The 22,045-nt window shown below is 39.2% G+C and overlaps 1 protein-coding gene across 3 annotated transcripts in view; it reads right to left on the bottom strand.

Moving 5' to 3' along the window:
* Positions 1 to 14,303: 14,303 nt before the first annotated feature.
* Positions 14,304 to 22,045, bottom strand: part of LOC135446670 (protocadherin-23-like) — an 85,694-nt gene continuing 77,952 nt past the window's right edge. For all 3 annotated transcript variants that reach the window (XM_064710809.1, XM_064710811.1, XM_064710810.1), the window contains exons 19-20: positions 19,305 to 19,443; positions 14,304 to 17,911 (exon numbers count right to left, since the gene is read on the bottom strand). In XM_064710809.1, coding sequence (XP_064566879.1) covers positions 15,285 to 17,911; positions 19,305 to 19,443 — 2,766 coding nt within the window. In that variant the 3' untranslated portion in view covers positions 14,304 to 15,284. The remainder of the gene's footprint in view (positions 17,912 to 19,304; positions 19,444 to 22,045) is intronic.

The raw sequence follows: 22,045 nt of genomic DNA, 5'->3' as shown, positions 1-22,045 counted from the left end.
AAAGCAAAGCCAGCTGCAAACCCAAAAAACAACTCCCAGCTCCTCATCTTCACTAAGCCACAAGAAGGCAGGACCTTTCTCCAGCCATCCTGTGCAGGGGAGCACCAAGAACAGACTCAGTATGTCTGTCTAACTCTAAAGTGGGGTGCTAGAAGCTCTCAGGATGTTTGCAATGACAGCAGCCACAGCAGGAGGGTGAAGTCTGGGTTTTTGTTCCATGGAACTTAGGACAAAGCAGTAAACATTCAGTCTTCTCACAGGAAGCTTCTTTTCACGCTACTGTTGTTTTGTTCACCCAAGTCTGAGTGAACTTGATCAAAGCTCCATCTAACCCAGAAAATCTAGTTTTTTTCAGAATATGTTCCCAAGTTCCAGCCACTTGTGGCTGAAGGATTTCCTGAGCCAGAACAATGTCTTTCTATGAAGGTCTCTGGGAAGGGTTTTCTTCCACAAATTTTTGCTGGACATTTTTAAACTTTGCATACAAATACAAGCCTACATATATAGGCCTATAGCAGCACATTTTTGTTGCTATTGATACCTTAGTTCAGAAGAGACTACATATCACTGGTAAGCAAAGTTATTGTTAGAATAGCTGCTTTACTAAGCCAAATAGTTACATAAGCAAAATGAATCCAATTAAAAGTCCATTTTCCCCACAACCACAGTCTTCTGAATCACTCATTGTTCAGGCTGAAGTTTTCCATGCCTAAAGAGAGGTTTTCTTATCCCCTTACAGTCAAAGCAAAATCCCTGCAACCATTTTTAGGTTATGGGAGAGTGATTCTAACCAAATTTTTTCCAGAAGAACTACAGTAAAAACAGATGAAATTTGAAACTTGGCCATGACTGAGTGACTAATCAATGAAAATTAGTGCCCTTGCATGCTTTGAAAGTAATTTGCTTTAATTTAGCAAAGTTGTTGCTTTTCACAAACAGCATGCTGTGTACTCATGGCTAAGATGTTGTCTACAGGTGGACCTACTGAAGGGGTGCGTGAGAACATGCACTGATTTCAAGATCTCTGTGTTGCTGCAGAGCCTGCCATTCACTGAAGTCACCCTGTAGAAGAAATAATTCTCTTTATGGGTATGGAGATCTGAGCTAGTCCAGCCCTTGAATTTCCTCCGAACTCCACCAGGTGTGAGTGCCATGTGCTCAGATGTAAGAATAGGGTAGTACAGCTAAAAGGGAAGAATCAATAAACCAGCTACCTTTTCTAAGAGCTTTACTAAGTTTGAAAAAAATTTGCTTCTTACTGTTCCCTGTTTTAAGAAAATCCTTGCATCCGCTCAGCTTTGAAGATGGGAGAGTCCTCCCTCAGAATAACCAGTGGTCACCAGGAAGTCAGGGATGTCCCTGAGACAAAAATATTGGTAGTCAGAACTCCTTAGGATAGGTCTTACCTCATAAGTCTTAGTTCTTGGATGAGAGCTTTTACTCCTTTGCAGCCATGGAACATTCCCACTGTATTCTGTCCATTCATTGGGACAGTGATGACAGCCAGGTCATCTTCTGAGCGTGACTCTTTAGGGAGCCAACAAAGTTAAAAGCTGATTCCTCAGGGAACATCTCCAGAGGCACCTGTTGCCTCAGTAAGGAGTTCACTGAGTAAATAATTCAGCATAGGCAAGAACCTTGGCAAGACCAAATGCTTAGGAAATTGATAAGCCAGTGACTAAGCTAGCCTACTTGAACCTCCCACTCTGCTTTTGGAGGGAATATTTCCTTCAATGGTGGCCACATCTGATTGTTTTAAAAGTTTCATTGTGCTGGAAACAATATAAAAAATCCCATAAGGTCACAACCAGCAAAGGAACAAACAAAAATCAGCCTCAGCTTTACCCAGTCACATTTTCTGAGAGTTCTGAAGTATCTCAATATCCCTACACAGCACTCATCTGCACCTCTTTGTTTACATGAATAAATGGTTCCCACAATGTCAGAAAGGTTTCAATTCTGGCATTAATCTTCAAAGAAATTCTTATTAAGCAATTTCCTCCATGTCAATTTTTAGCACTTTAAAATAAGATTCCTCTTCTGGGAATCATTTCCTTGGACAACAAATTACAACAGAAATTCTTGACAGAATTTATAAATGCAAGGATAAAGAAAATAACACCATTCTGACTAATCTGAAAATTACTGTTGTCTTTTACCTGTTTTTAAAGTCTTAAAGCATTTGGATGATACATGACTGACTATTCCCTTGAACTTATGCACCACTGGAAAATGCCATTATCCACCAGGCAATACTGAAACACAGAACTCTAGGAGTTATTATATGATTTACACCTTTTGAATATTCTTCTTTTTTTTTGTTTGTTTGTTAAGAGCTTATCAGTTTAATATATTTATCTATTGTGTCATTCATCAAGCACACAACTTTCTCTGAGCCCTTTGAGAAAATGAAGTGAAGAAACAAGGTTGGCCAGGTAAAATCACATAGAAAGTTATGCAGAAAAATTATGCTAGAATCACTTTCAATATTAAAAACACTATCACAGGTGACCAGGGAAGAATTAGATATGAAGAAAAAGTCTTCAATTCTTCAAAACCTTAGGTTTTCACTGCTTTCCAAGCTTCAATCTATTTGCAAAGTTGCAGCTATAACTGAATAAAACCTGCTACATAAAATCAAAGAGAAAATATCCATGACAATTCATATATCTTTGAAAACACAGAATTCCTTTCAGTACTAATTTTAGCAGTATTCAAGACTGAAGTGTGAAAGGTATCTAATACAAAATAAGCAACTTATAAGTTCTTTCCAAAACATCAAAGATATTTTACTGCTGCATTAATCAACCTCTAATATCCAGTGAAGGACCAACTGGAATACTCCGAAGGATCTCAGCACAGGCAAGCAAGAACCAAGTCAGACCCAAGAAGAGTAATTTTTTTAATTCTTTGGCAACATAATAAAGTCATTTCTGTTAAAAATCCTAAATTACCTTTTCTTTTATAGCTCTCAATCCCTATTATTGTCACTTGCCATGGAAAGACTTTGATCATGTAAATGGTTTTACAGTGGGCAGGAGTGCAAGTGGCAAGACACAGAACAAGGAAATTATCCTCAAGAGTTTCATTTCGATGGGTTGCCTTTGATCCCACAAAGACCAGATTACAAATTTAAAGTCCGTCCTAGCAGTGGGTGCATCACCTCAGGAGCCCACCAGAGAACAAAGCACATTCCAAAGACAGAAATTGCAGGATCTGGCTTAAAACTCTTGAGCTGCAATTCAGGAACTTCACCAAAAAAAGAAACCTCTTACTTAGGCCAAGCCATCTAACAACCACAGAATTTGGGAAAGTGTTCAGTTCACTTCCTTTTTTATCTGTTTGTCCAGTCTCCAGCTTTCCCCTTCAAGATCACCGGGTTTGTTGACAGCAGCCACTGTCAAACAAAGTTATTTCTTGGATATTGTACTGAATTTTATTCTGTTTTGCCTATACCTTGTGCAAATGACAGGAGCTGTTTAACATTTATGGGAATGCAACAGAGAAAAGAATTTGAAATGCTTCAAAACTATGCAAGACGAAAAACGTAAAAAAAGCATTCAGAATGTCTACAATAAAAGAAAGAGAAGGAGACAAAAGAAGTCAAAAGATTTGTTTTTCCTTTGGTGAAAGCCAGCTAGGAATTCTTGAAATTCTTCAAGCTACATTGAGCTACATCTTCTAGATCTAAATGTGAAGCTGCACAGGATTTAAGCACATGTTCCCACAGACTTTTCAACCACTGGAAATTTTTGTTCTGACACAAAGACTATCTCTTATCTTATTGGGACTCTACATCTTTTACAGCCTATTTATTAAAGTTGTTTCTCACTCCTAAATTTGGTTTCTGAGTAGTGAGTTTTGTGAAAGACAAAAAGTGTTAGATTTAATGCAAAAGGAAGCATTGTGATGTGATGTGGTTTTTCATGCTGTGATTTTTCAGCACTCTTCCACATATCCAAGAGATCTGTCCTGGTTGAGAATTCCCACTGATGCCTTGGGGAAGAATTGGATTCAAATGAATAATTCCCAAATGGCTAAGTTACAGTCTGATACTTGCAGGTATTAAAAAGAGGGAAACCTTGTGGCTGATGTCTAGAAGAGGAAAAGACATTAGAGAGAAGGGAAGCAGTGGGACTTCTCTCTCCTGTGTCCCCTGACAGAAAATGGCTCTTGCCCTGAAGTCCATTCGAGAAAGGACATCATATTGCATTTGAATTGAGCACTCTGACCAGGAGGAACATCCACAGGAAAAAAGAGCTGATTAAACCACCAGCAATTCATTTAGAACAACAAAGCCTGCTGGGAAAGTTCCTAGGGAGGAGGTACTACTGTTGAACTTGGGGCATTTCCTCCAAGATTTCCACATAAAATTATACAATTATAGGCTGAAATACATAAAAACCAGAGATTGATTCAGCTACAGATGATGCTCTGCAGAGTATCAGCAGATAGGAACTTGGGATCCAGCTGTGCTAGTTGTGGATGCACAGAGGACTCAGACACCAGTCCTGTGAGCAAGGTGATGCCTTCCCCAAGCTGACTCCTCTCTTGCCAAAATATACTATGAATCTCATCCATGGAATTAGCCTGCTCAGAATAAAAACTACTGATAAGCCTAACGACATGCCTAGGCTGCAAAAAAAAAAAAAAATTAGTTTAATTAAAGAAAACAGGAAGCTCTTCCTACCTGTCTGTGGTTAAAAAAAAAAAAATCTGTCACTGATCATGAGATATTCTGCTTTAACAAGTGCCAAAAGTTCTGAAGATCCTTTTTAGAGGTTTCTAAATGCATTATTTATAAGTTCCCTTCCTCTCACAGAATTCTTTATAGCGGGAATTGTAGTATTAATGGAGCTTGGCTTTACAGGCAGAGACAGAAATAGAAACAATAAAACTTTAAAAGTTACTAAAATATTTTATGAATAAGCTGCTGTAAAATATCAGGCATCTACAGAGCTGTGGTGTGAAATGCGTGGCTTCTTGGAGATGACCTACATAACTCACCCACAATATCTTCACTCAGAAATACTGAATCTTTCCAAATGCACACTGCAAAACTTTCTCAGGCCACATTCCAAAAATGTTACAATTTTTATATCAATCCCAAACACATATCTTCTGTACTTACACATCTCTAAAATGGAGTGAGATGATTCAGTAATGCAACATTTGATAGCAAAATATGCTTTCAGCAATCTGACTACAGCTCTCTGGTTTGACTTCAATTCCCAAAATAATTTTTGGCAGGAAGAGATATTGGGGGGTGGGGGGAGAAAGAGAGGCAAGGAAACAGAAAAAGAAAAAATAGAGGCAGATACGTGAAACTGGAAGCTTAAGTAAAATGTGCCTGCTTTTGGATTTTCATCCATTATTTATTAAATGTGAACATCTCCATGACATTTCAAAATACCTTGATGAGAATTCAAACAAAATATTTTGAAATATTTGAATCTCTGGCCAAATTTTGAAAAAACTCAATTGGTCCCAAACTCTCATCAAGAAATATGGCAGTTCTAGATAGCCTAATGGATTAAACAGAGCTCTTTGAGTTATGGTGCCCTGAAGAGTACTGGAGCGCATGCCAATATGCACATTCTCTCTTTAGAACTTGCATTCATGTTTTATGCAACCTTTTCAAATGATAGTATTTTCTTTCTCTGCACAAATAAAGGTAAATTCTTTCTTCAAATACAAGTGTCTGTGAAGCACTGTTAATTCAGAAGTGTTCAATACTTCTTTCTGGTTTGTTCTTCTGAAGGAAGAACGCAAAGAACCTCCAGCATTATTTATGGATTATAATCATTGTCCAGTCCATTAGTAAGTGAAGGAATGGTGATATTATGAAGGTCAGATAACACATAACAGGATGAATATGGCTGAGTCAGAAGCTGGAGTACTTTGCATACAACAATCAAATAAAAATTGGCTGCAAATACTTCAGGTCTACAAATATAAAGTTGCAATTATTTTCAGTATTTAAGAATACTGGAATAACAGCTGAATTAAATATATTTCAAGGTGTTGAAAATGTAGGTCCTGATGACAGCCACAAAAATTTCTCAAGGATTAGAGAAAATTACATATGGTGTGACAGTAGAAAATATTATAAAGATTAAAATAGATACAGTTACAATGAGCCATCATATCAGGGGCTCTTTAACCTAAAGCAGAAAAAGATATTATGATCCAATAGTTGGTGGATGAAATTTGACCAATTCACATATGAAATTATTCCAAATTCCCTTTTTTAAACTGACCAAGCTCTGTTTCAATCAGGCATGTTTCTGTTGCTGACTCTATTGGAAAATATTAAACAGTCCAGAAAAATCTGTCTCTAGCAATGACCTCGCTCCAACTCTATTTTTCCCTGCCAATATACTCTGCAATAAATGTATCATGTTGCAGTTCTAGAATTAACTCTTAGTTGGCACTGTGTCAAATGTCTTTCTGAAACTCAAATACATGAATTCCATTGAATTTATGCATTTAGCCATCTTCTCAAGGAGTGCAGTGTTTGGGCACATGATCTACCCTGAAATTCATGCACAATACTACTGCATCCCCGTGTCCTGATTTTTCCCCAAAGCTGATTCCATTCTAGTGGAAGTAACTGTTGGAGAGCTGGGTGAATCCTTTTATTTTCCTCTTCTTTGCTAGGGGACTCAACCATGACTTCCATAGGCACACTTTTATCCTTTCCTTGGTGAAAAGCCACAGTATTTCATGCCTTACCATACCATGCTGTTGGGCAAGCTAGCTCTGCACCCACATACTCTACTTCAGCCTTAGGACAAGAACTATTATTTCCCTTCTATTTGAGTACAGTGTCTTCACCTTAGGGGTTGTCTCTTTTCCTTCCCTGCCCTTATTATTACCTTTGTCCTGTCATTAATCTTGAAATCATCATTATCAGTAGCTTCACTGCAAATTAAGTTAAAAATACCTTCACTTTAGCTAGAGGAGATTATTTTTAACCTTTACCTTGATTTTCAGGGTTCCTACTTCTTTTCTTTCTTTTTATGCGCAAAAAGCCTTTGGCAGTTTGCAGGAATATTCTCAAGTCCATTCACTGAATTTTTGCAATCCTTACACTTTGTCCCCTTTTAAACATAAGCACTTCTTACTGGACAGTCCATACCCCACGGGGTTTTTTGCCCTGAATAATCTTTGCTCTCCAGATAGTTCCAGTTAATGTTCACATCTTTGGCTTGATACAATTCTAAACCTCTTGAGCATTCAGACTGCTGTGTCCCAATGCCTTCACCTCTATATTTATGAAAGTTTGTTCTTTGAAGTCAGTAATCCTAGAATTTAGCTTATACAACACAGTAGGGAATATGATCAAAGCCTTCGTGGGTAGCGTAGCTGTGTCAGTGTGATGTTCCACTTGAGCTAGTGAACTTTGAGTCTGTTAGCTGGAGCAAAGAAAGTGGCAGAACAGCTTCAGATATTCAAATTAGCCCATTCAGAAATAATTACTTTGCTAGGTAGTTAATGTTGTATAGAAGTAATTCCTAGTCACAGACCTATTTCCTCCTTTCTTTGGAATAGGCTTTTAATTTTTTTTTTATTTTAACCAAAGTAACGTTTGGTTACAGATACAAGTTTGTCTTCCACAGTAAAGTTTTCTATAGCATGCAAATTTTTATGAAAATAAAAATTAATACAGATCACCTTTTGTCAATAACTATGTAAGTGTGTTAGCTCTATATAATTGGCAGTATCTGTTTACCAGCCATAATACCATATGTTATTACAGAAAATACCCCACCAGTACAGTTACAGAAAATCCTATGTGTCCATATATATCTGTCCCTAAATCAACCTTAGAGGCTACAGCAGACTCTGTAACCAACCAAAACATGCTCTACCTGGACAGTGAGCATTTTTTGTACTGGAATAACTACAATTGGAACTCATCTCACCTCCTGACCTGACTTTTCTATTTAACTCGACCAGGATTGAGAAATCATATGTGTGACCTTCTCCACACGGTCTTCCCCTATTCTTTCCCTCTGCTTGGCTGACCAGCAGAACTCTGCTGAAGGTCATTGTCATGCTGTAGGAATGGTGTCCTCCAGTTTAGTGCTCCCACACTGCTGCTCACTCCCCTCTCCACCCTCACTTCTGTGTTGGGACAGAGAGGAGAATTGAAGGAAATAAAGGCAAAAAACAAAGGTTGGGATAAGAACAAGTTACTGGAAAGAGCAATAGGATAAGAAAAGGAACAGTAACAATTCTGGCAATGGAGGGCATAAGAAAAGAAACTGTTCACATGGAAAAAAAAAAACCCGACAATCGACAATATTGGCTCCTCCTGGCTACAGCCAAAGTTAACCTTGTCCTGGCTGGAACCAGGACAGTCATCTAGACTGCAAGGTCCCGAGGCCCCAGCTTTTCATCACTATCCTTGACAGACTCCAGCAGATAGTGTCATTTGTCAGGAGACTGCAAATGAGTGAAGAAGCTTTTTGGTTTCTCAGAGCACAACATTAATTTCCAAAACAGCTGAGCTGTCAAGTACTCAGTTCTCTCTAGTAGGGAGTCCTCACTAACAGAGATCTTCTCTATGTCAGTTATGTGTCTTTGCTCTTCCATTCAACTCCAGTTTATCCCATCTTCTCTATTGTAAACCTTCATCTCTCCATTGCTGACACTTACAACATCTCTGCTGAGGAGAGTCACACAGTAAACAAATACATATACATTTCAAAGGAATTTAATCAGCAGCCTCTTGAAAGATTTTGCTCAGATTCATAATTAATTTCTTTCTTAGGAAATATACCCCAAAATCTCTCTTTTTATTATTTATTTTAGGCAGGTTTTTTTGTAAACTAAGAAGCTGGGTGAGTGATGGGTTTGATGGCGTTGTTTCAGTTCCCATTGTTGCCATAAGGCATCACTAATTCTGCCATGGGATACAGTATCAGGCATTTTTGTTTATACATGTGAGAATTATCATTGCTACAAAACAAAAGAACTGTAACAAAGCACTAGCAGGCCTGCACTCCTCAAAGTATTACCTTGCAGTATCGACACAAGATACTCCTAAGGAGTCAAGGTCTCAGGCATGTGGGTTAACTGGATAGGCCTTTTACTCACTATCATATTTTAAAATTTGGTTATCAAGATGTCCTCCTTGCTTCATCATTTCACCTTTGCACTAGTTGCAGTAATCAAATCTCCTTGTTGCTTTTTGTCTTCGGGCTATAAACTTCACTATTTAACTCGGCAAATCACAGAAGACTTCATTAAACCCCACACAAAAACAATTGGTAAGAGGAGGCCTGTGTTACTAAACCTGCATTTATCTCTAATTACAATGATAGAACACACCACATTCTTTTAACAGGAAATATTCACAACTTGGCTCCACACCTTAAGTGCTTAGGGATCAGAATGCTCAATTTTCAGTTATTAAAACTAAGTTAAAAGAAGTATGTGAGGGCTGAAAATGGTGAACAGTGAAACATTTTAGCTACATATGGAAAAAATCTGAAGGAAAAGTGGGGAGTTCAAACATATCAGCGATCAAGCCTAGAGTTTATGACATTCAGCAACAAAATTAAATACAGTTTACTGCAATTCTATTGCCAGAGAAAAGAGTAGGCTGCTGAAATTTACCAATCTCTACCCAGTGAATATATGATCAGCCAATGGCACGAGATGCTCCATTAGTGTGACAGAAGACAGATTTGAAAGTTCCAAAGCTGTAGATTTCAGCCTAAAACTGAAAAAACATGTGCATGTCTCAAAAAACACAATCAAAAACCAATGCCACAAAATCTCCCAAAGCCCAGATAAATCCCCAACAACCACTCAACAATTCCCAAATCCTTCCTGTTTATCTTTACAGTAACTAGGATAATTTTGAAGACTAATTCAACCCTGTACTAGATCTCAAGTAGACAGGTAGAGAAGAAAAGTAGAGAAATCTTTGTCTGAAGGTGTAATTATTTTGTGTATTCAGTAAAATCAGTAGCAAATCCGGCAGCCAACCGTAGTTTACATAAAAGAAGAATAGGGAAACAGTAAATGACCTTTCCCTTACAGACCTTCCCAGATTTCTCTAAAAGTTGCTCCAAAATAAGCATATAAATCAAGGTTTGCATCAATCACCTGGAAGCACAGAGGAAGCTCCCCTCCAAATCCCAGCCCCCTGCCCCATGGCTGGTTCTACTATTTTTTAGGCTCTCGATTTCTCTTCTCTCAATGCTCCCTCCTGAGGGTTTACAGCCCTGCACACTGGGGAGCCAGCTCTCCACTGCCACTGACTCTTGCAGGAGCATCGGCAAGACATATGTTGCTCATTTCTTCTAAGTGCATTTTTTATTCAAGTCCCAGTTAAATCAGTGGAAGAAGTCTTGGGATGTTGGATCAGAACCCAGTATTTAAAAAAAATCTCTTCAAAATTAAATAGAGCCTACAGTTTGTTAAAAGGGAGATGCTTGAAAGCAGTCTGCTGCCAGCAAGATGGGGCTTGAGACAGAACTTTCAGAGGTCAACAAAACAAGTTTGACTTGCTACTCTTTTCTTTCGGTTATGGCACCAGTAACACCATTTTGGAAACTCTATTGAGTTTCCCATCTAAAAGTTTCCCACAAAAAGTTTCCCAAAAAATGGTGGAGGTGGATACAGGCAACAGCCAGGTATTCCCCCAGGTCGAGTTAGTGCGTAGGCACCATCTACCCCCAGCCACTCTGAAATGTTGCTTCTACGCAACAGTTAATGGCAGCTGAACAGCTCACACAATCAACAGCTTAACTTCCATTTTTTGAGTTTTCTGAGAGCTTTCCATAGGCAATCATCATAAAGTTTTAGGGAAGGTGACCCGCATTATGTAAATACTAACTTTTTTTGAAAGTGTAAAACATAACACTATTTTCAAGAAGATAAGGCTACACAGATGTGACTGACAGTTTTCAGTGTGGTTTCTAGGGCAGAAATACCTTGTTTTAAACATGATAGTCAAGAAACCTGAGTTTTCTAATTGTAATTAGATTTTCATTTGAAGTTTTGAAAACCATGATAGATTCCTTCAGTCCTTTACTACGCCATCTACATTTTCAGGCATATAGTTTGGCTCCTAATGCTTCATCCAGTACAGGACTTATTAGGGTCAGTTAAACATTTATATAGTAACAAGGCAGTAATTGTGATTTTTGTGACTATCATGAGCTAAAGGATTTGGTACTTTCTTCATTGTTCAAATAACTCATAAGTGTCAAGAAACAGAATTTTGTAATTCTAGCCTACCCTGCTGCCCTCGGTATTCCTTACAGATGCTCTTCTATTACTTTTTTACACATTACAGGAAAAAAGCATCTGATGTTTTATGAGGAATAGCCCTAGCAGTAATGTAAAGTGCAAGTCTTGACCAGAAAGTTTTAGATCTTCATTTTTTCCCTTCTATAAGGCCCCTTTTCTTTTGCTTAGGCATCCAAATTTTTTCCAGTGTTTTTTAAATGTTGTATGTATTTATGGAGGAATTTTCAAAGCCACCAAGAGGATTTTGGTGTCAGACTGCAGCTTTTTGAATGAGTTCTGAACATACAAATCCATGCACAGACTGAATATACATTAGGCTTTCCATACGTGCTAGCAAATAGCTAACAGAACCAGCAACTATGAGGCACTCAAATCTATACTCAACTTGATTCTGCAACACTTTATTTATTGCAACCAGATCATCCACAGTCAACTGAGCCACATATTGCCATGGTGAGTCGGTTCTGTTGTGACAGACATTAAGAGCAAGAAGCTCCAAAGCGATTTCACTTGCCAAGCAAGCCAAATCCTAAATATAAACCTCCCACCACAGTATATTCAATTACAAAGTCACAACTGCCTCCTATTCCAATTAGTGCTTTTACAAGGTCTTAGGGAACACCCCCTTCTATTTGCAGCCAACCAGTGCAATTCCCTTCCTGCAAGGATTCAATTCCTCTGTGTTGTTCACCCCCAGAGGGCTGGTTTTCAGGGAGCAATGTAGGCACTGCCATTGGAGGAGGTCTAATCCCACTGGCCTCACACATGCCTATGGTGGCCAACTGGACTGCCAACTGGTCTTTGTGCTGGAGAAGTATAAAGCTATATTATATTATTGGGCACAATTGTCAGCCTGGTACTAGGTGATGTTCTAGTAACTTTTTTTTGGTCAGGACAGCATGTTGCAGTTTATAGATGTCCCAAAGAGAACAGTTAAATATAGTCTTCAGCAAGCTACATGTCAGTTATAGAAAAGAAGTGACATGCAGCACAGAGGATGGATGGCTACCAAATGTAAATGATACTAAGAATTGTCAGTGCAATAGACTTAGCAACAAAGGTTCATTTTTATCACAACTATTTTAACCTAAAACTGCTTTAGAAATAATATTTGTCATCAGCTGAAGATAAAATACAAAATAAATACAGACTTGTGTAGGTAACTGGTGTTTTTAGTATCATTTTAGAAAACAGGCCTACAATGTTATAATCTGTAAATAACGGGTTCCCCAAAAACATGAAGGTTTTTTCCCTTTGCACAGAAATCTGCTTGAACATCTATAGAACAATTACTACCGGTAGATGGAATTTTTATATCCATTTGGTAGTGATTTACACCAGTGTTTTCAAGGCTGCCAACAAGCAAATCCAGAAGGCAGGCAGCCAAAATTCCAGAAGAGACAACTGTCTTTTATTTTATAGCTTATGCTTTTTGAGCTTAATATGATTTTCCACTAACAAGTTCTGTACCTTCTCCAAAGTGCTAAAACTGGTGTGCAGAATTGCAAAGTAACACAGCCTCTTCAAGGCAAGCTAATATTAAAGTCATGGTAAATTATAAAAGCTATACTGTTTACTTAGGGAAAAAACCAGTAGGGTTAAAAGAACTGTGCATGATTTATTGCAGGCACTTGTCTCAATGTTCAAGTTTTGGAGCTTGACTACATATGACACCACAATACATCAGCAAAGCATTGTTTCCCATTCGATAAAAAAGAAAATCAATAAATACTTAAGAAACAATGAAAAGATTGCTGTAACACTTAAATGGAGCACAAAGTATTCATTGGTCCTATCATGTGCTTGATAAATAGGATGCAAATCATATCTAATCTTCTTAGAAAGGCATCAAAAGCTGAATTTGAAGGAGCTAAAAATGCACAAACAAACAATTTTCTTGTTTTTCAAGAACTCTAGGAGGTGGGCACCCATTAGCAAGGTGAGGTCCAAATATTGTCACCTAAATATGATTAGTGATGCTTTCTAATGATTTCTAATGCTAATAGCATTAGAACATTTGTAAGAGCCATATTAGCAAAGAAAAAGCTACTCATCCATTAGACTAGACTGTATACATGAAATGAAGGCCTTGTTACCTGCTTCATATCCACCAATGTGAAGGATGAAACAATTTTGCCGTATAAAGCATTCATTCTTCCACTGATCCCAGGCTGAAAATGTGACCCCTCTAAGGATGGCACATGCTCATTGCTCACCAGAGCAATAGCTGCCACTGGTCCATAACCATCTAAAACTAAAATCAAATTAGTGAAGTTGTTGACTTCATAGAAAATGTAGCTCTGTGTGCCTTCTGATACTATAACTGCACAGAAGTCAACACCCAAAGAACACCTTTCAGTGTATTAGAAATTACTTTACAAATTCACACATATAAGTTAAAGCCAATCAGGCTGTATACATAATGCCAACAGGCAGAGTGTTGACAGCAGAGAACAAGATTAATTCTGAAATTATGTCCTTTAATTGAATCTCTGTGTTTAGATATGAACAGGGAATGAATTCCTCTTTTTTATTTCTTCTCCCAGGCACAGTTTTTTGTCTGACTACAAAACTCACCATCCATCTTTCTTAGTAAAATTTGTCAGTCCCAATGAATTCCTAAGCTCATTTCCAACTCCATGGCAGTACAAAGAACAAATGCCAGCTTTAAAAGACACATAGCATCATGGATCCTGTTGCATGTGCAAGATGTACAGTGTCAGTGTAGCTTCAGAAATAGGATCTTATTCAAAGACTGGTTATGAGCCCACAGGCTGCAATTGTTGACATGCATGCTTGAGGAAAAACAGCCACTGCACACATGCTACTGATCCCACAAAATCACTCAGCCTAACCACACTGTATGCTTTCCCTCCACCTGTTATGACCTGTGCAATATACAACTCTGTATACATCCAGCTTGTAGTAGCAGATTCCTATAGGTACCAATTACACATGTCTACGTGTGATGCAAAGGACTTTGGAACATACATTGAAGAAAAACCAGAGTTATTCTAGATGTATTGTCTGTGTATTTTATTGATCAATATACAAGCAGATACAGCATGTGTATGTGTCTGGATATACATACGTACACAAAATGCCATGTGTATGATACATACAACAAACAAGGCCAGATTATCTGGTCTTGCAGAGATCTTTGGTCCAGCACAGAACCAAAGACCAGGGTGGAGGCATACCCAACCTTCAGGACTGTAACACTGTTCTTACAGCTGCATGAGCCCCAGGGCACCCTCTGTAATGCAACAAAAAGACAATAGGTACCTACTTGAGATCTAGTAATAGAGAAGATGGTTGCTTTTATCTTTTCCCTGATTAGTCTGTTTTCCAAAGGTCATCCATTATTCAGATTATTGTGACTTGCTGGCTTTAAAGCAGGAGATAAACAAAAGGCACACAGAACCTCGGTTCCACAAAGATAGCTAAGAAAGCCCACTGAGGAGCCATTGCCACACCAGACCAAACAGATCGTTGGGATCCACAGGCTGAAATGTGGGAAACCTGGGTAAACACTAGAGAAAGAGCTCAGTAGGAACCCAAGTTTTATCCTTTTTCCACTGCCACACCTGCTGTACTTACACATCCCTCCAGTACTCTCCTCTAACACCACCACAGAATCAGTCAGAACCCACCAGTGTGCTAACAAATGCTTTCCACAATAAATAACTGCTTCCATTTTTTTGTTACTAATGTATTTTATAAGAAAAATTGTAAAATTGGTCAAACTGGTTATCAGGCACTTGGTTGCGTGTTTTACATAGAAACCACAGTTGTGAACTGAAAGAGAAGCCTCATGGTCTCACAGTGTATTCTGGGAAGAACAAGAAGTATAGTTACCAAATTTCTGACTACTTTATATTTTAACTTTTTAGGCTCATGAAAACAGAAAGAATACTGGTGATGAAGCTCTGACAGGCATATTTTGCTGTTAAAAAGTAACAAAATACATTTTAAGCCATATTTTTTACCATAAAATACTGTCAGTTAATAACCTAGACCTGAATTTCTTCTTCTGTTGCAAGTTCGTAGCTTGGATCAATAAGACATGTTCCTATCATTTTCCCATCAGACATTACTGGAGAAGCAGAAGGTGTCTGCATGGTAAGTAAAGAGAGAGTAGGAGAAAACCTGGGGGTCATGGTTTGTGGAGGGTATCCATGATAATGGATAATGGGAGAATAAGGGCATTTCTTAAAAGCTTGCCCTGATGTTATATTTGGCATTCTTGGTGGCACTGTCCTTATGCCAGGCTGTGCTACTGATGTTATCAAGGGAGGAGGGAAAACAAGAGATTTCTTCTCCTGAGAGAAGCTGTGAATATGAACATTTTCATCTTTCAGTTCTGCAATATCATTAAACACTGAGGCAAGAGGTTGAAATCTGGGTTCACAGCTGAGCGCATAATCCCAGTTATAACCACCTCTGAGATCTTCATCTGAGGTGCCAACAGTTGCAAGCAAATCATACCCAGAGTCTTTCCTATCTGGCATGAGGACATAGTCTCTTGTGAGGTCTGTCATCGTGCCTTCCTCTTTTATTCCAATTTCCGCAAGTTTTTGAGACAAGATTTTGTGTGCATAGGCTGTGTCACAGGCTTCTTCTCTGCTTTGTCCTTTAATGGTCTGCATATTCTCCATGCTTTGCATGGTAGCTGTGACATCTGTTTCTCCAGAATGACAGGAGAACTGATCAGACTGCCTTGGGATCCCTGAATCTGGCATCTGCGAGCCGTGCTCGCTCAGTGCTGAGCCAATGCCTTTTCTGCAAGGACACTCATAGATCCGTTTGATTTCCTTGTCCTCTGCAGTCTCTCCTTCAGCAGAACCATGGCCACTGGAGTCTGAATGCCTGCAGGAGACATCATCATCTTTCCCCTCTCCAAGTCCTGCTAGGCTCAGCCACTTTGCTATAGCACCCATGGGAAGCATACTGCTCTCCGTACTTTGGATTTTCTGGCAGTCCTCGTCTTCTCTTATGGAATTCACATCAGCAGCTGAGGAGGATACTGGGTTTCTTTTCACACAAGGATTCATCAGATCTTTTTGCTTAAGTCTCAGAGTAAGCATGATAAGAGTGATGGCAAGCAGCAGAAACACCATCAGTGAGATGGAAACACTCACTGTCAGGCTGTGTGCTGACACTGTGGGATCACTCTCAGGAGAATTGGAAACATTCACAAAAACAGTGCATGCTGTGAACCTTGACAAAATTTTAGGGCTATAAGCTCTTACCAACAATTTCAGAGTATCATCATTCCTTTTGATGCCATTTTTCCTTCTGTGAACAGTCTGAGTCAAATAAATATTGCCACTGGTTTGATTCACAGAAAAGAATGGAGAAGGTTTTAGAAGGGAGTAATGAACAACTCCATCCAGTCCACCATCACTGTCTGATGCTGTCACTCTACCAATCAACTGGCCTGCTTCATTCTTCTCAGGAAGATTAAAGAAATAATGCTCTTGTGTAAACACTGGATCAAATTCATCTCTCCCCTCAATATCTACCTGAACTGTAGTGGTAGCCAGTGCATCACCTTTGTCTTTTGCTTGGATTATGAGACAGTACCTATTTTGACTTTCATAGTCAAACATTTGCTTTGTATGAATATCTCCTGTTAAAGGATCAATGAAGAACATGTCATGGTCTCTAGCAGCTTCACGATGAGTCAAACATGAAGACTGAATGGAGTAGGTAAGGTGCCCATAGGAGCCTTTATCAAAATCCAATGCACAAACAGCACACACAAAAGAAAAGGTAGGCAGATTTTCACTGACAACGCAGCTCAGACTGGGAAACAAAAAAAGCGGGGCATAATCATTGTCATCTAGGACACTAACAAGAATGACAGCAAAAGCCATATTTTTTACATCAGTTCCTCCATCTGTGGCTTGGATAACCAAAGTGAATTTCATGGTATCCTCATAATCCAGCGTTTTTGTCAAATTTACAGATCCCGTTCTACCATCCAAGTAAAAATGCCCTCTGTCATTTCCAGAGATGATAGCATAAGTGATTTCTGCATTAGTGCCTGCATCACAGTCTTCTGCTGAAACTTCTGTGATATGACTGCCTATGGGGATGCTTTCTTTGACATGAACATGATACTCTGGGCTGCTAAATACTGGAGGATTATCATTAATATCCAGCACAGTTATTAGCACTGTAGCAGTTGAATTCAAGGAAGGTGTTCCACGATCAGAGGCAAGGAGAACCAACTGGTGAGAAGCAGCTGTTTCCCTGTCAAGAGCACTGCTCAAAACAAGACTGCCGACAAGTTTGTAGGATGTTTCTGACCCCATGACACTTGTTTCTACGGAGAATAAATTCTCAGCATTGCCACCAATAATAGAATATTCAACAAATGTGTTGTCACGTGTCCAGTCGCAGTCGATGGCTGAGAACAGGAGGACACTTTCTCCAACTGAGGCATTCTCACTCACACTGAGATTGGACAGAGCCTTTGTGAAGCGAGGGGCACAGTTATTGACATCTTCTATGTGCACCTCTACGGAGGTAACTGCACTCAGAGGGGGACTGCCACCATCTGTGGCCTCTATCAGGAGATGAATAATGGAAATATTTTTCAGCTGCATAATTAGTTCCGTGGAAAACAGTGAACCTGAAAATAAAACACAATTAACAAAAGCCCACGCTTCACAGGCAAATAAATGATATTCCAGAAGCTGATTCTAAACAGTCATATTTGAAAATTACCCCAGCTGTAATGGCTGTACACAACAAAATTACTCTCTTGCATCTGGAGAGTAGTGAGTCAATGTCTGGATGAACATCAGGGACAAGTGGCATACCCCAGGGGTCTGAGACCAGTACTGTTTAATACCAGTGACACAGATAGTGGGATAGACTGCATCCCCAGCAAGTTTGCAGATTACACCAAGTGAGTGCTGCAGCTGACATGCTTGAAGGATGGGATGCCATCCAGGTGGACCTGGACAAGCTGCGGAAGTGGGTCCATGAACCTCATGAAGTTTAATAAAGATGAGTGCAAGGTCCTGCACATGAATCAGGGCAACTTTTGACTTTTGATATTGACAGGGGGTGGGGAAGGAAGGGATTGAGAGCAGGCATGTGAACATGAAGGTACCAGTAGATGGAAAACTGGACATGACCCATCAATGTGCACTTACAGCCCAGAAAGCCAATTGTATGCTGGGCTGTACCAAAAGCAGTGCGGGCAGCAGGGAGGAGGACATGATTCAATCCCTCTGCTCTTGTTAAAGTCTAGCTGGAGTGCTGCATCCAGCTATGGAGTCCTCAAACAAAACACATGGACCTGTTGGAGTGAGTTCAGAGGAGAGCCATAAAAATGATCAGAGGACTGGAGCTCCTCTCCTGAGAAAAGGCTGAGATAGTTCAGCCCAGAGAAGGCTCCAGGGAGACCTTATTTTGGCCCTAAAGGGGGTTTGTAAGGATCGGAATAGACATTTTAGTAAGGCCTTTCATGATAGGACTAAAGATAATGGTTTTCAACCAAAAGAGGGTAAATTCACATCAGATCTGAGGAACATTTTTTTTTGATGGGGATGATGAAACACTGGAACAGATTGCCCAGAAAGGTGGTAGAGGCCTCATCCCCAGAAACATTCAAGGTCGGGTTGGACAGGACACCGAGCAACCTGACCTATTTGAAGATGTCTCTGCTCATTGCAGGGGGGTTGAACTAGACGACAATTAAAGATCATGTCCAAACTATTTGATGATTCTAAGAAATCATAATGCTGTGAAGGCAAGATCTCTCTTAAATGATGCAGTATCAAATACACATACTGCATTTAGACCAGAAAAAATATGCATGGTTTGGGGACAAACTGAGAACTCCAGTCTTTGATGCAATAGCTCCCCACTGATAATGGCAGATTTAGCAAAAAACACAATGGACTTCGGCCACCACAAATTTCCAGAACTCAATAATCACTGGCAACAGGTGAGAAAGGAATAGGACTCTTTGATTTATACTTAAAAAGCTGAAATAATAAACCATGCAGACTCACCATTCTTGTGATCAATGGAAAATCCCTCACAGGAAGAGAGGATTTTGTAGGAAATCATTCCATTATGTTCAGAATCCCTATCTATGGCAGAGAGAGTCAGAACAGTAGCATTCATAGAAATGAGCTCTGGCAAGTTCACCTGATAAAAAAAGCAAAAATAGAGCTTAATAGCAGATTTTAAATATTAAAAAAAATTGCCTTTATTTGAACTTATCAGTAAAACCTACACAGTTCCCAGCTTTGGAAGAAGTTTTACCTACCCATTTTCTTCTGGGACAAAACCAGAAAGAGTTGAGATATTGAAAACTATGCCTTCATTATGGCCAAAATTCATAGTAAGCTTTAAACAGTAGTAAAATCCATCTAGTTCATTATGACAGCAAGTTCAGAAAATAAATGAATCACTTTTTTCAAGAGTACACTTATGGACTGCAACTAAAAGCTTTTCCCTTTGCTTTCAAAACCCCCTTCATTTCCATACATGGAATACAGTCTGCAGTATATGACTGAATGCTAAAAAAACCAATATGTGCACCCTGAAAAGTCCAGCACTAGACCACTTAATTACCACTGGATTATTCCTAGAATTTGACTTTTCAAAATACTTCCTTTGTTTTCTTCTAGGAAACCAAGAAATTCCATTCCCTTTTTAAGAATTTTCATTGTTTCAAGTTTCATACAGCACTTTTGTGACCAAAGTTTCCTTCCACCTTATAAATCAAATTTCAAATTAACAGTATGCTATAGCAGCTACCTCTGTCATAACTCAAAGAGTTAGTTTAATTTAAACAGAGAGATTATATGTATATAATAATCACATACATATATTAAGCTATATATGAGGAGCATAAATATGAAAACATTTGAAGGAACAACAAAAGGGTAAAAATACAGGATGATGAATATGGAATTACACACATCATCAACCAAAAAAGAAGCGATGTATCTTACTTGCCAAGCAACACATCAAAATATCAGGACTGTGGAAAGAGAAGCTCAGCAGTTTACATTAAAATAGTAAATAAAGCTACACTGTTTTGAATCAATTAATAACGCTCCCTACAAGGTCTGCTCCAATCTACAAAAAAAAAAAATTCTGGCACATGCACAAGCAAGTACTTGCCTAAACTACTCTCCAAAATCAGACACATATGAGGATTGAGGAAAATAAAAGTCTAAAAATCATTGAGTAACTAATAATGCATTTTTTCCAGAATGTGGATTTATGATTTTTAGTGGAAAATTTACACAAATTCTGTCTACTCAGGCACCCAAAAGTTTCACAGGTGTCTACAATTTGTCAGAGGTATCGAAGTGACTAAACTACTGTGCCTGCAGATGCTCAGAGGTAGAAAATTCTTTACTAGGCCAAATGTTTAGACTTGTTTCTTTACTCAAACTGTCTGAGACTTACAAATGGAGCATTATTAAAACTAAGTCTTCTGTGGTGCCTCATATTTTTGGCTCTGAGGACATCTACCACACACAAAAAGCACCAAGTCAAACAGCTCAGTTCCAGAATGGTTGGGGTTGTTGGGTACCTGCAAGGTGCAATCCTTGGTCAGAGTAGGGTCACCTGAAACAGGGTGCCCACGACTACATACTGCTGAGTTTTGAATCTCTCCAGAGATAGAGATGCCCCAACCTCTATGGACAACCTGTGCCAATGCTTAATCACTGTGAGAGTTTGAAGGAAAAAAAAAAGAAAAAAGTTTCCTGATGTTTAAACAGAACTTCTTGTGCATCCATTTGTGCCCACTGCCTCCTGTCCTTCAACAGAGAAGACTTTGGTTTGCCCATCTTTACTTGCCCACACTAGTATTTAAACAGATTGGTAAAACTGAGCCTCCTCTTCCTGAGGCTGAAACATTTCTTTACATAGAGGGTGGTGAAGCACAGGAACAGGTTTCCTCAAGAGGTGGTCAATGCCTCAAGCCTGTCCTTGTTTAAGAGGCATTTGGCCAATGCCCTTAACAACATGCTTCAGCTTTTGGTCAGCCCTGAAGCAGTCAGGCACTTGGACTAGATAATGTTTGTAGATGCCATGCATCCCAAACTATTCTACGATTCAATGATTCTATTTTATATATGCTCCACTTTCTTTAATCTGCACTTTTCTTTATGGCCCACAGCTGTCCATAGTCACAAAAAGATTTGCTTTCACTGTTGCACAATCTCACTTCTACAACAGTACCAGTTCAAATGCTTGTCCAGGAGTCCAAAAGCAGAGCTCTGTACCCTCCTCAGTCTCAAGGGATGTTGGGGAGGTCAAAACTCATATCCTTCACTCCCTAGGTGAGTGCCATAGCCATAAGGCAGCATTACACATTGCAAACTTGACATGCATCATCTACCAAAAAGGCAATTACTACACCTGTGGAGCTGTGTAACTGAAAATGAAGAAATTCATGCCCTAGTAAGTGGGCCAGTATAAAGGTACCAAATTGTTTAGCATTCTCTCAGAAGAAAGAAGTTCTGAACACTGGACTCTGCTCCCCAAACTGGATTGGGTTGTATCCAGTAACTCCTAGTGATGAATGCATGGTTTAGGAGCTAGCATTCACACCAATTGCCTTCTGAAGACAGAGACCACAAACATTGAAAGTGAGCAGTTTCCTCAGTGCTTTTAGCAGAATTCTTAGGAAGGGGCTGGAGGTCCCTAAAAGAGCTCTGCTCTGTTTCTGTTCAGTAATAGTTTGCAGAGACTTTTATTTTCAGTGCTCACATGCATTCAAAGACAA

The sequence above is a fragment of the Zonotrichia leucophrys genome, chromosome 4, assembly GCF_028769735.1.
Source record: "Zonotrichia leucophrys gambelii isolate GWCS_2022_RI chromosome 4, RI_Zleu_2.0, whole genome shotgun sequence".
NCBI classification, from domain to species: Eukaryota; Metazoa; Chordata; class Aves; order Passeriformes; family Passerellidae; genus Zonotrichia; species Zonotrichia leucophrys.
This window is presented reverse-complemented; position numbering and strand designations above follow the sequence as displayed.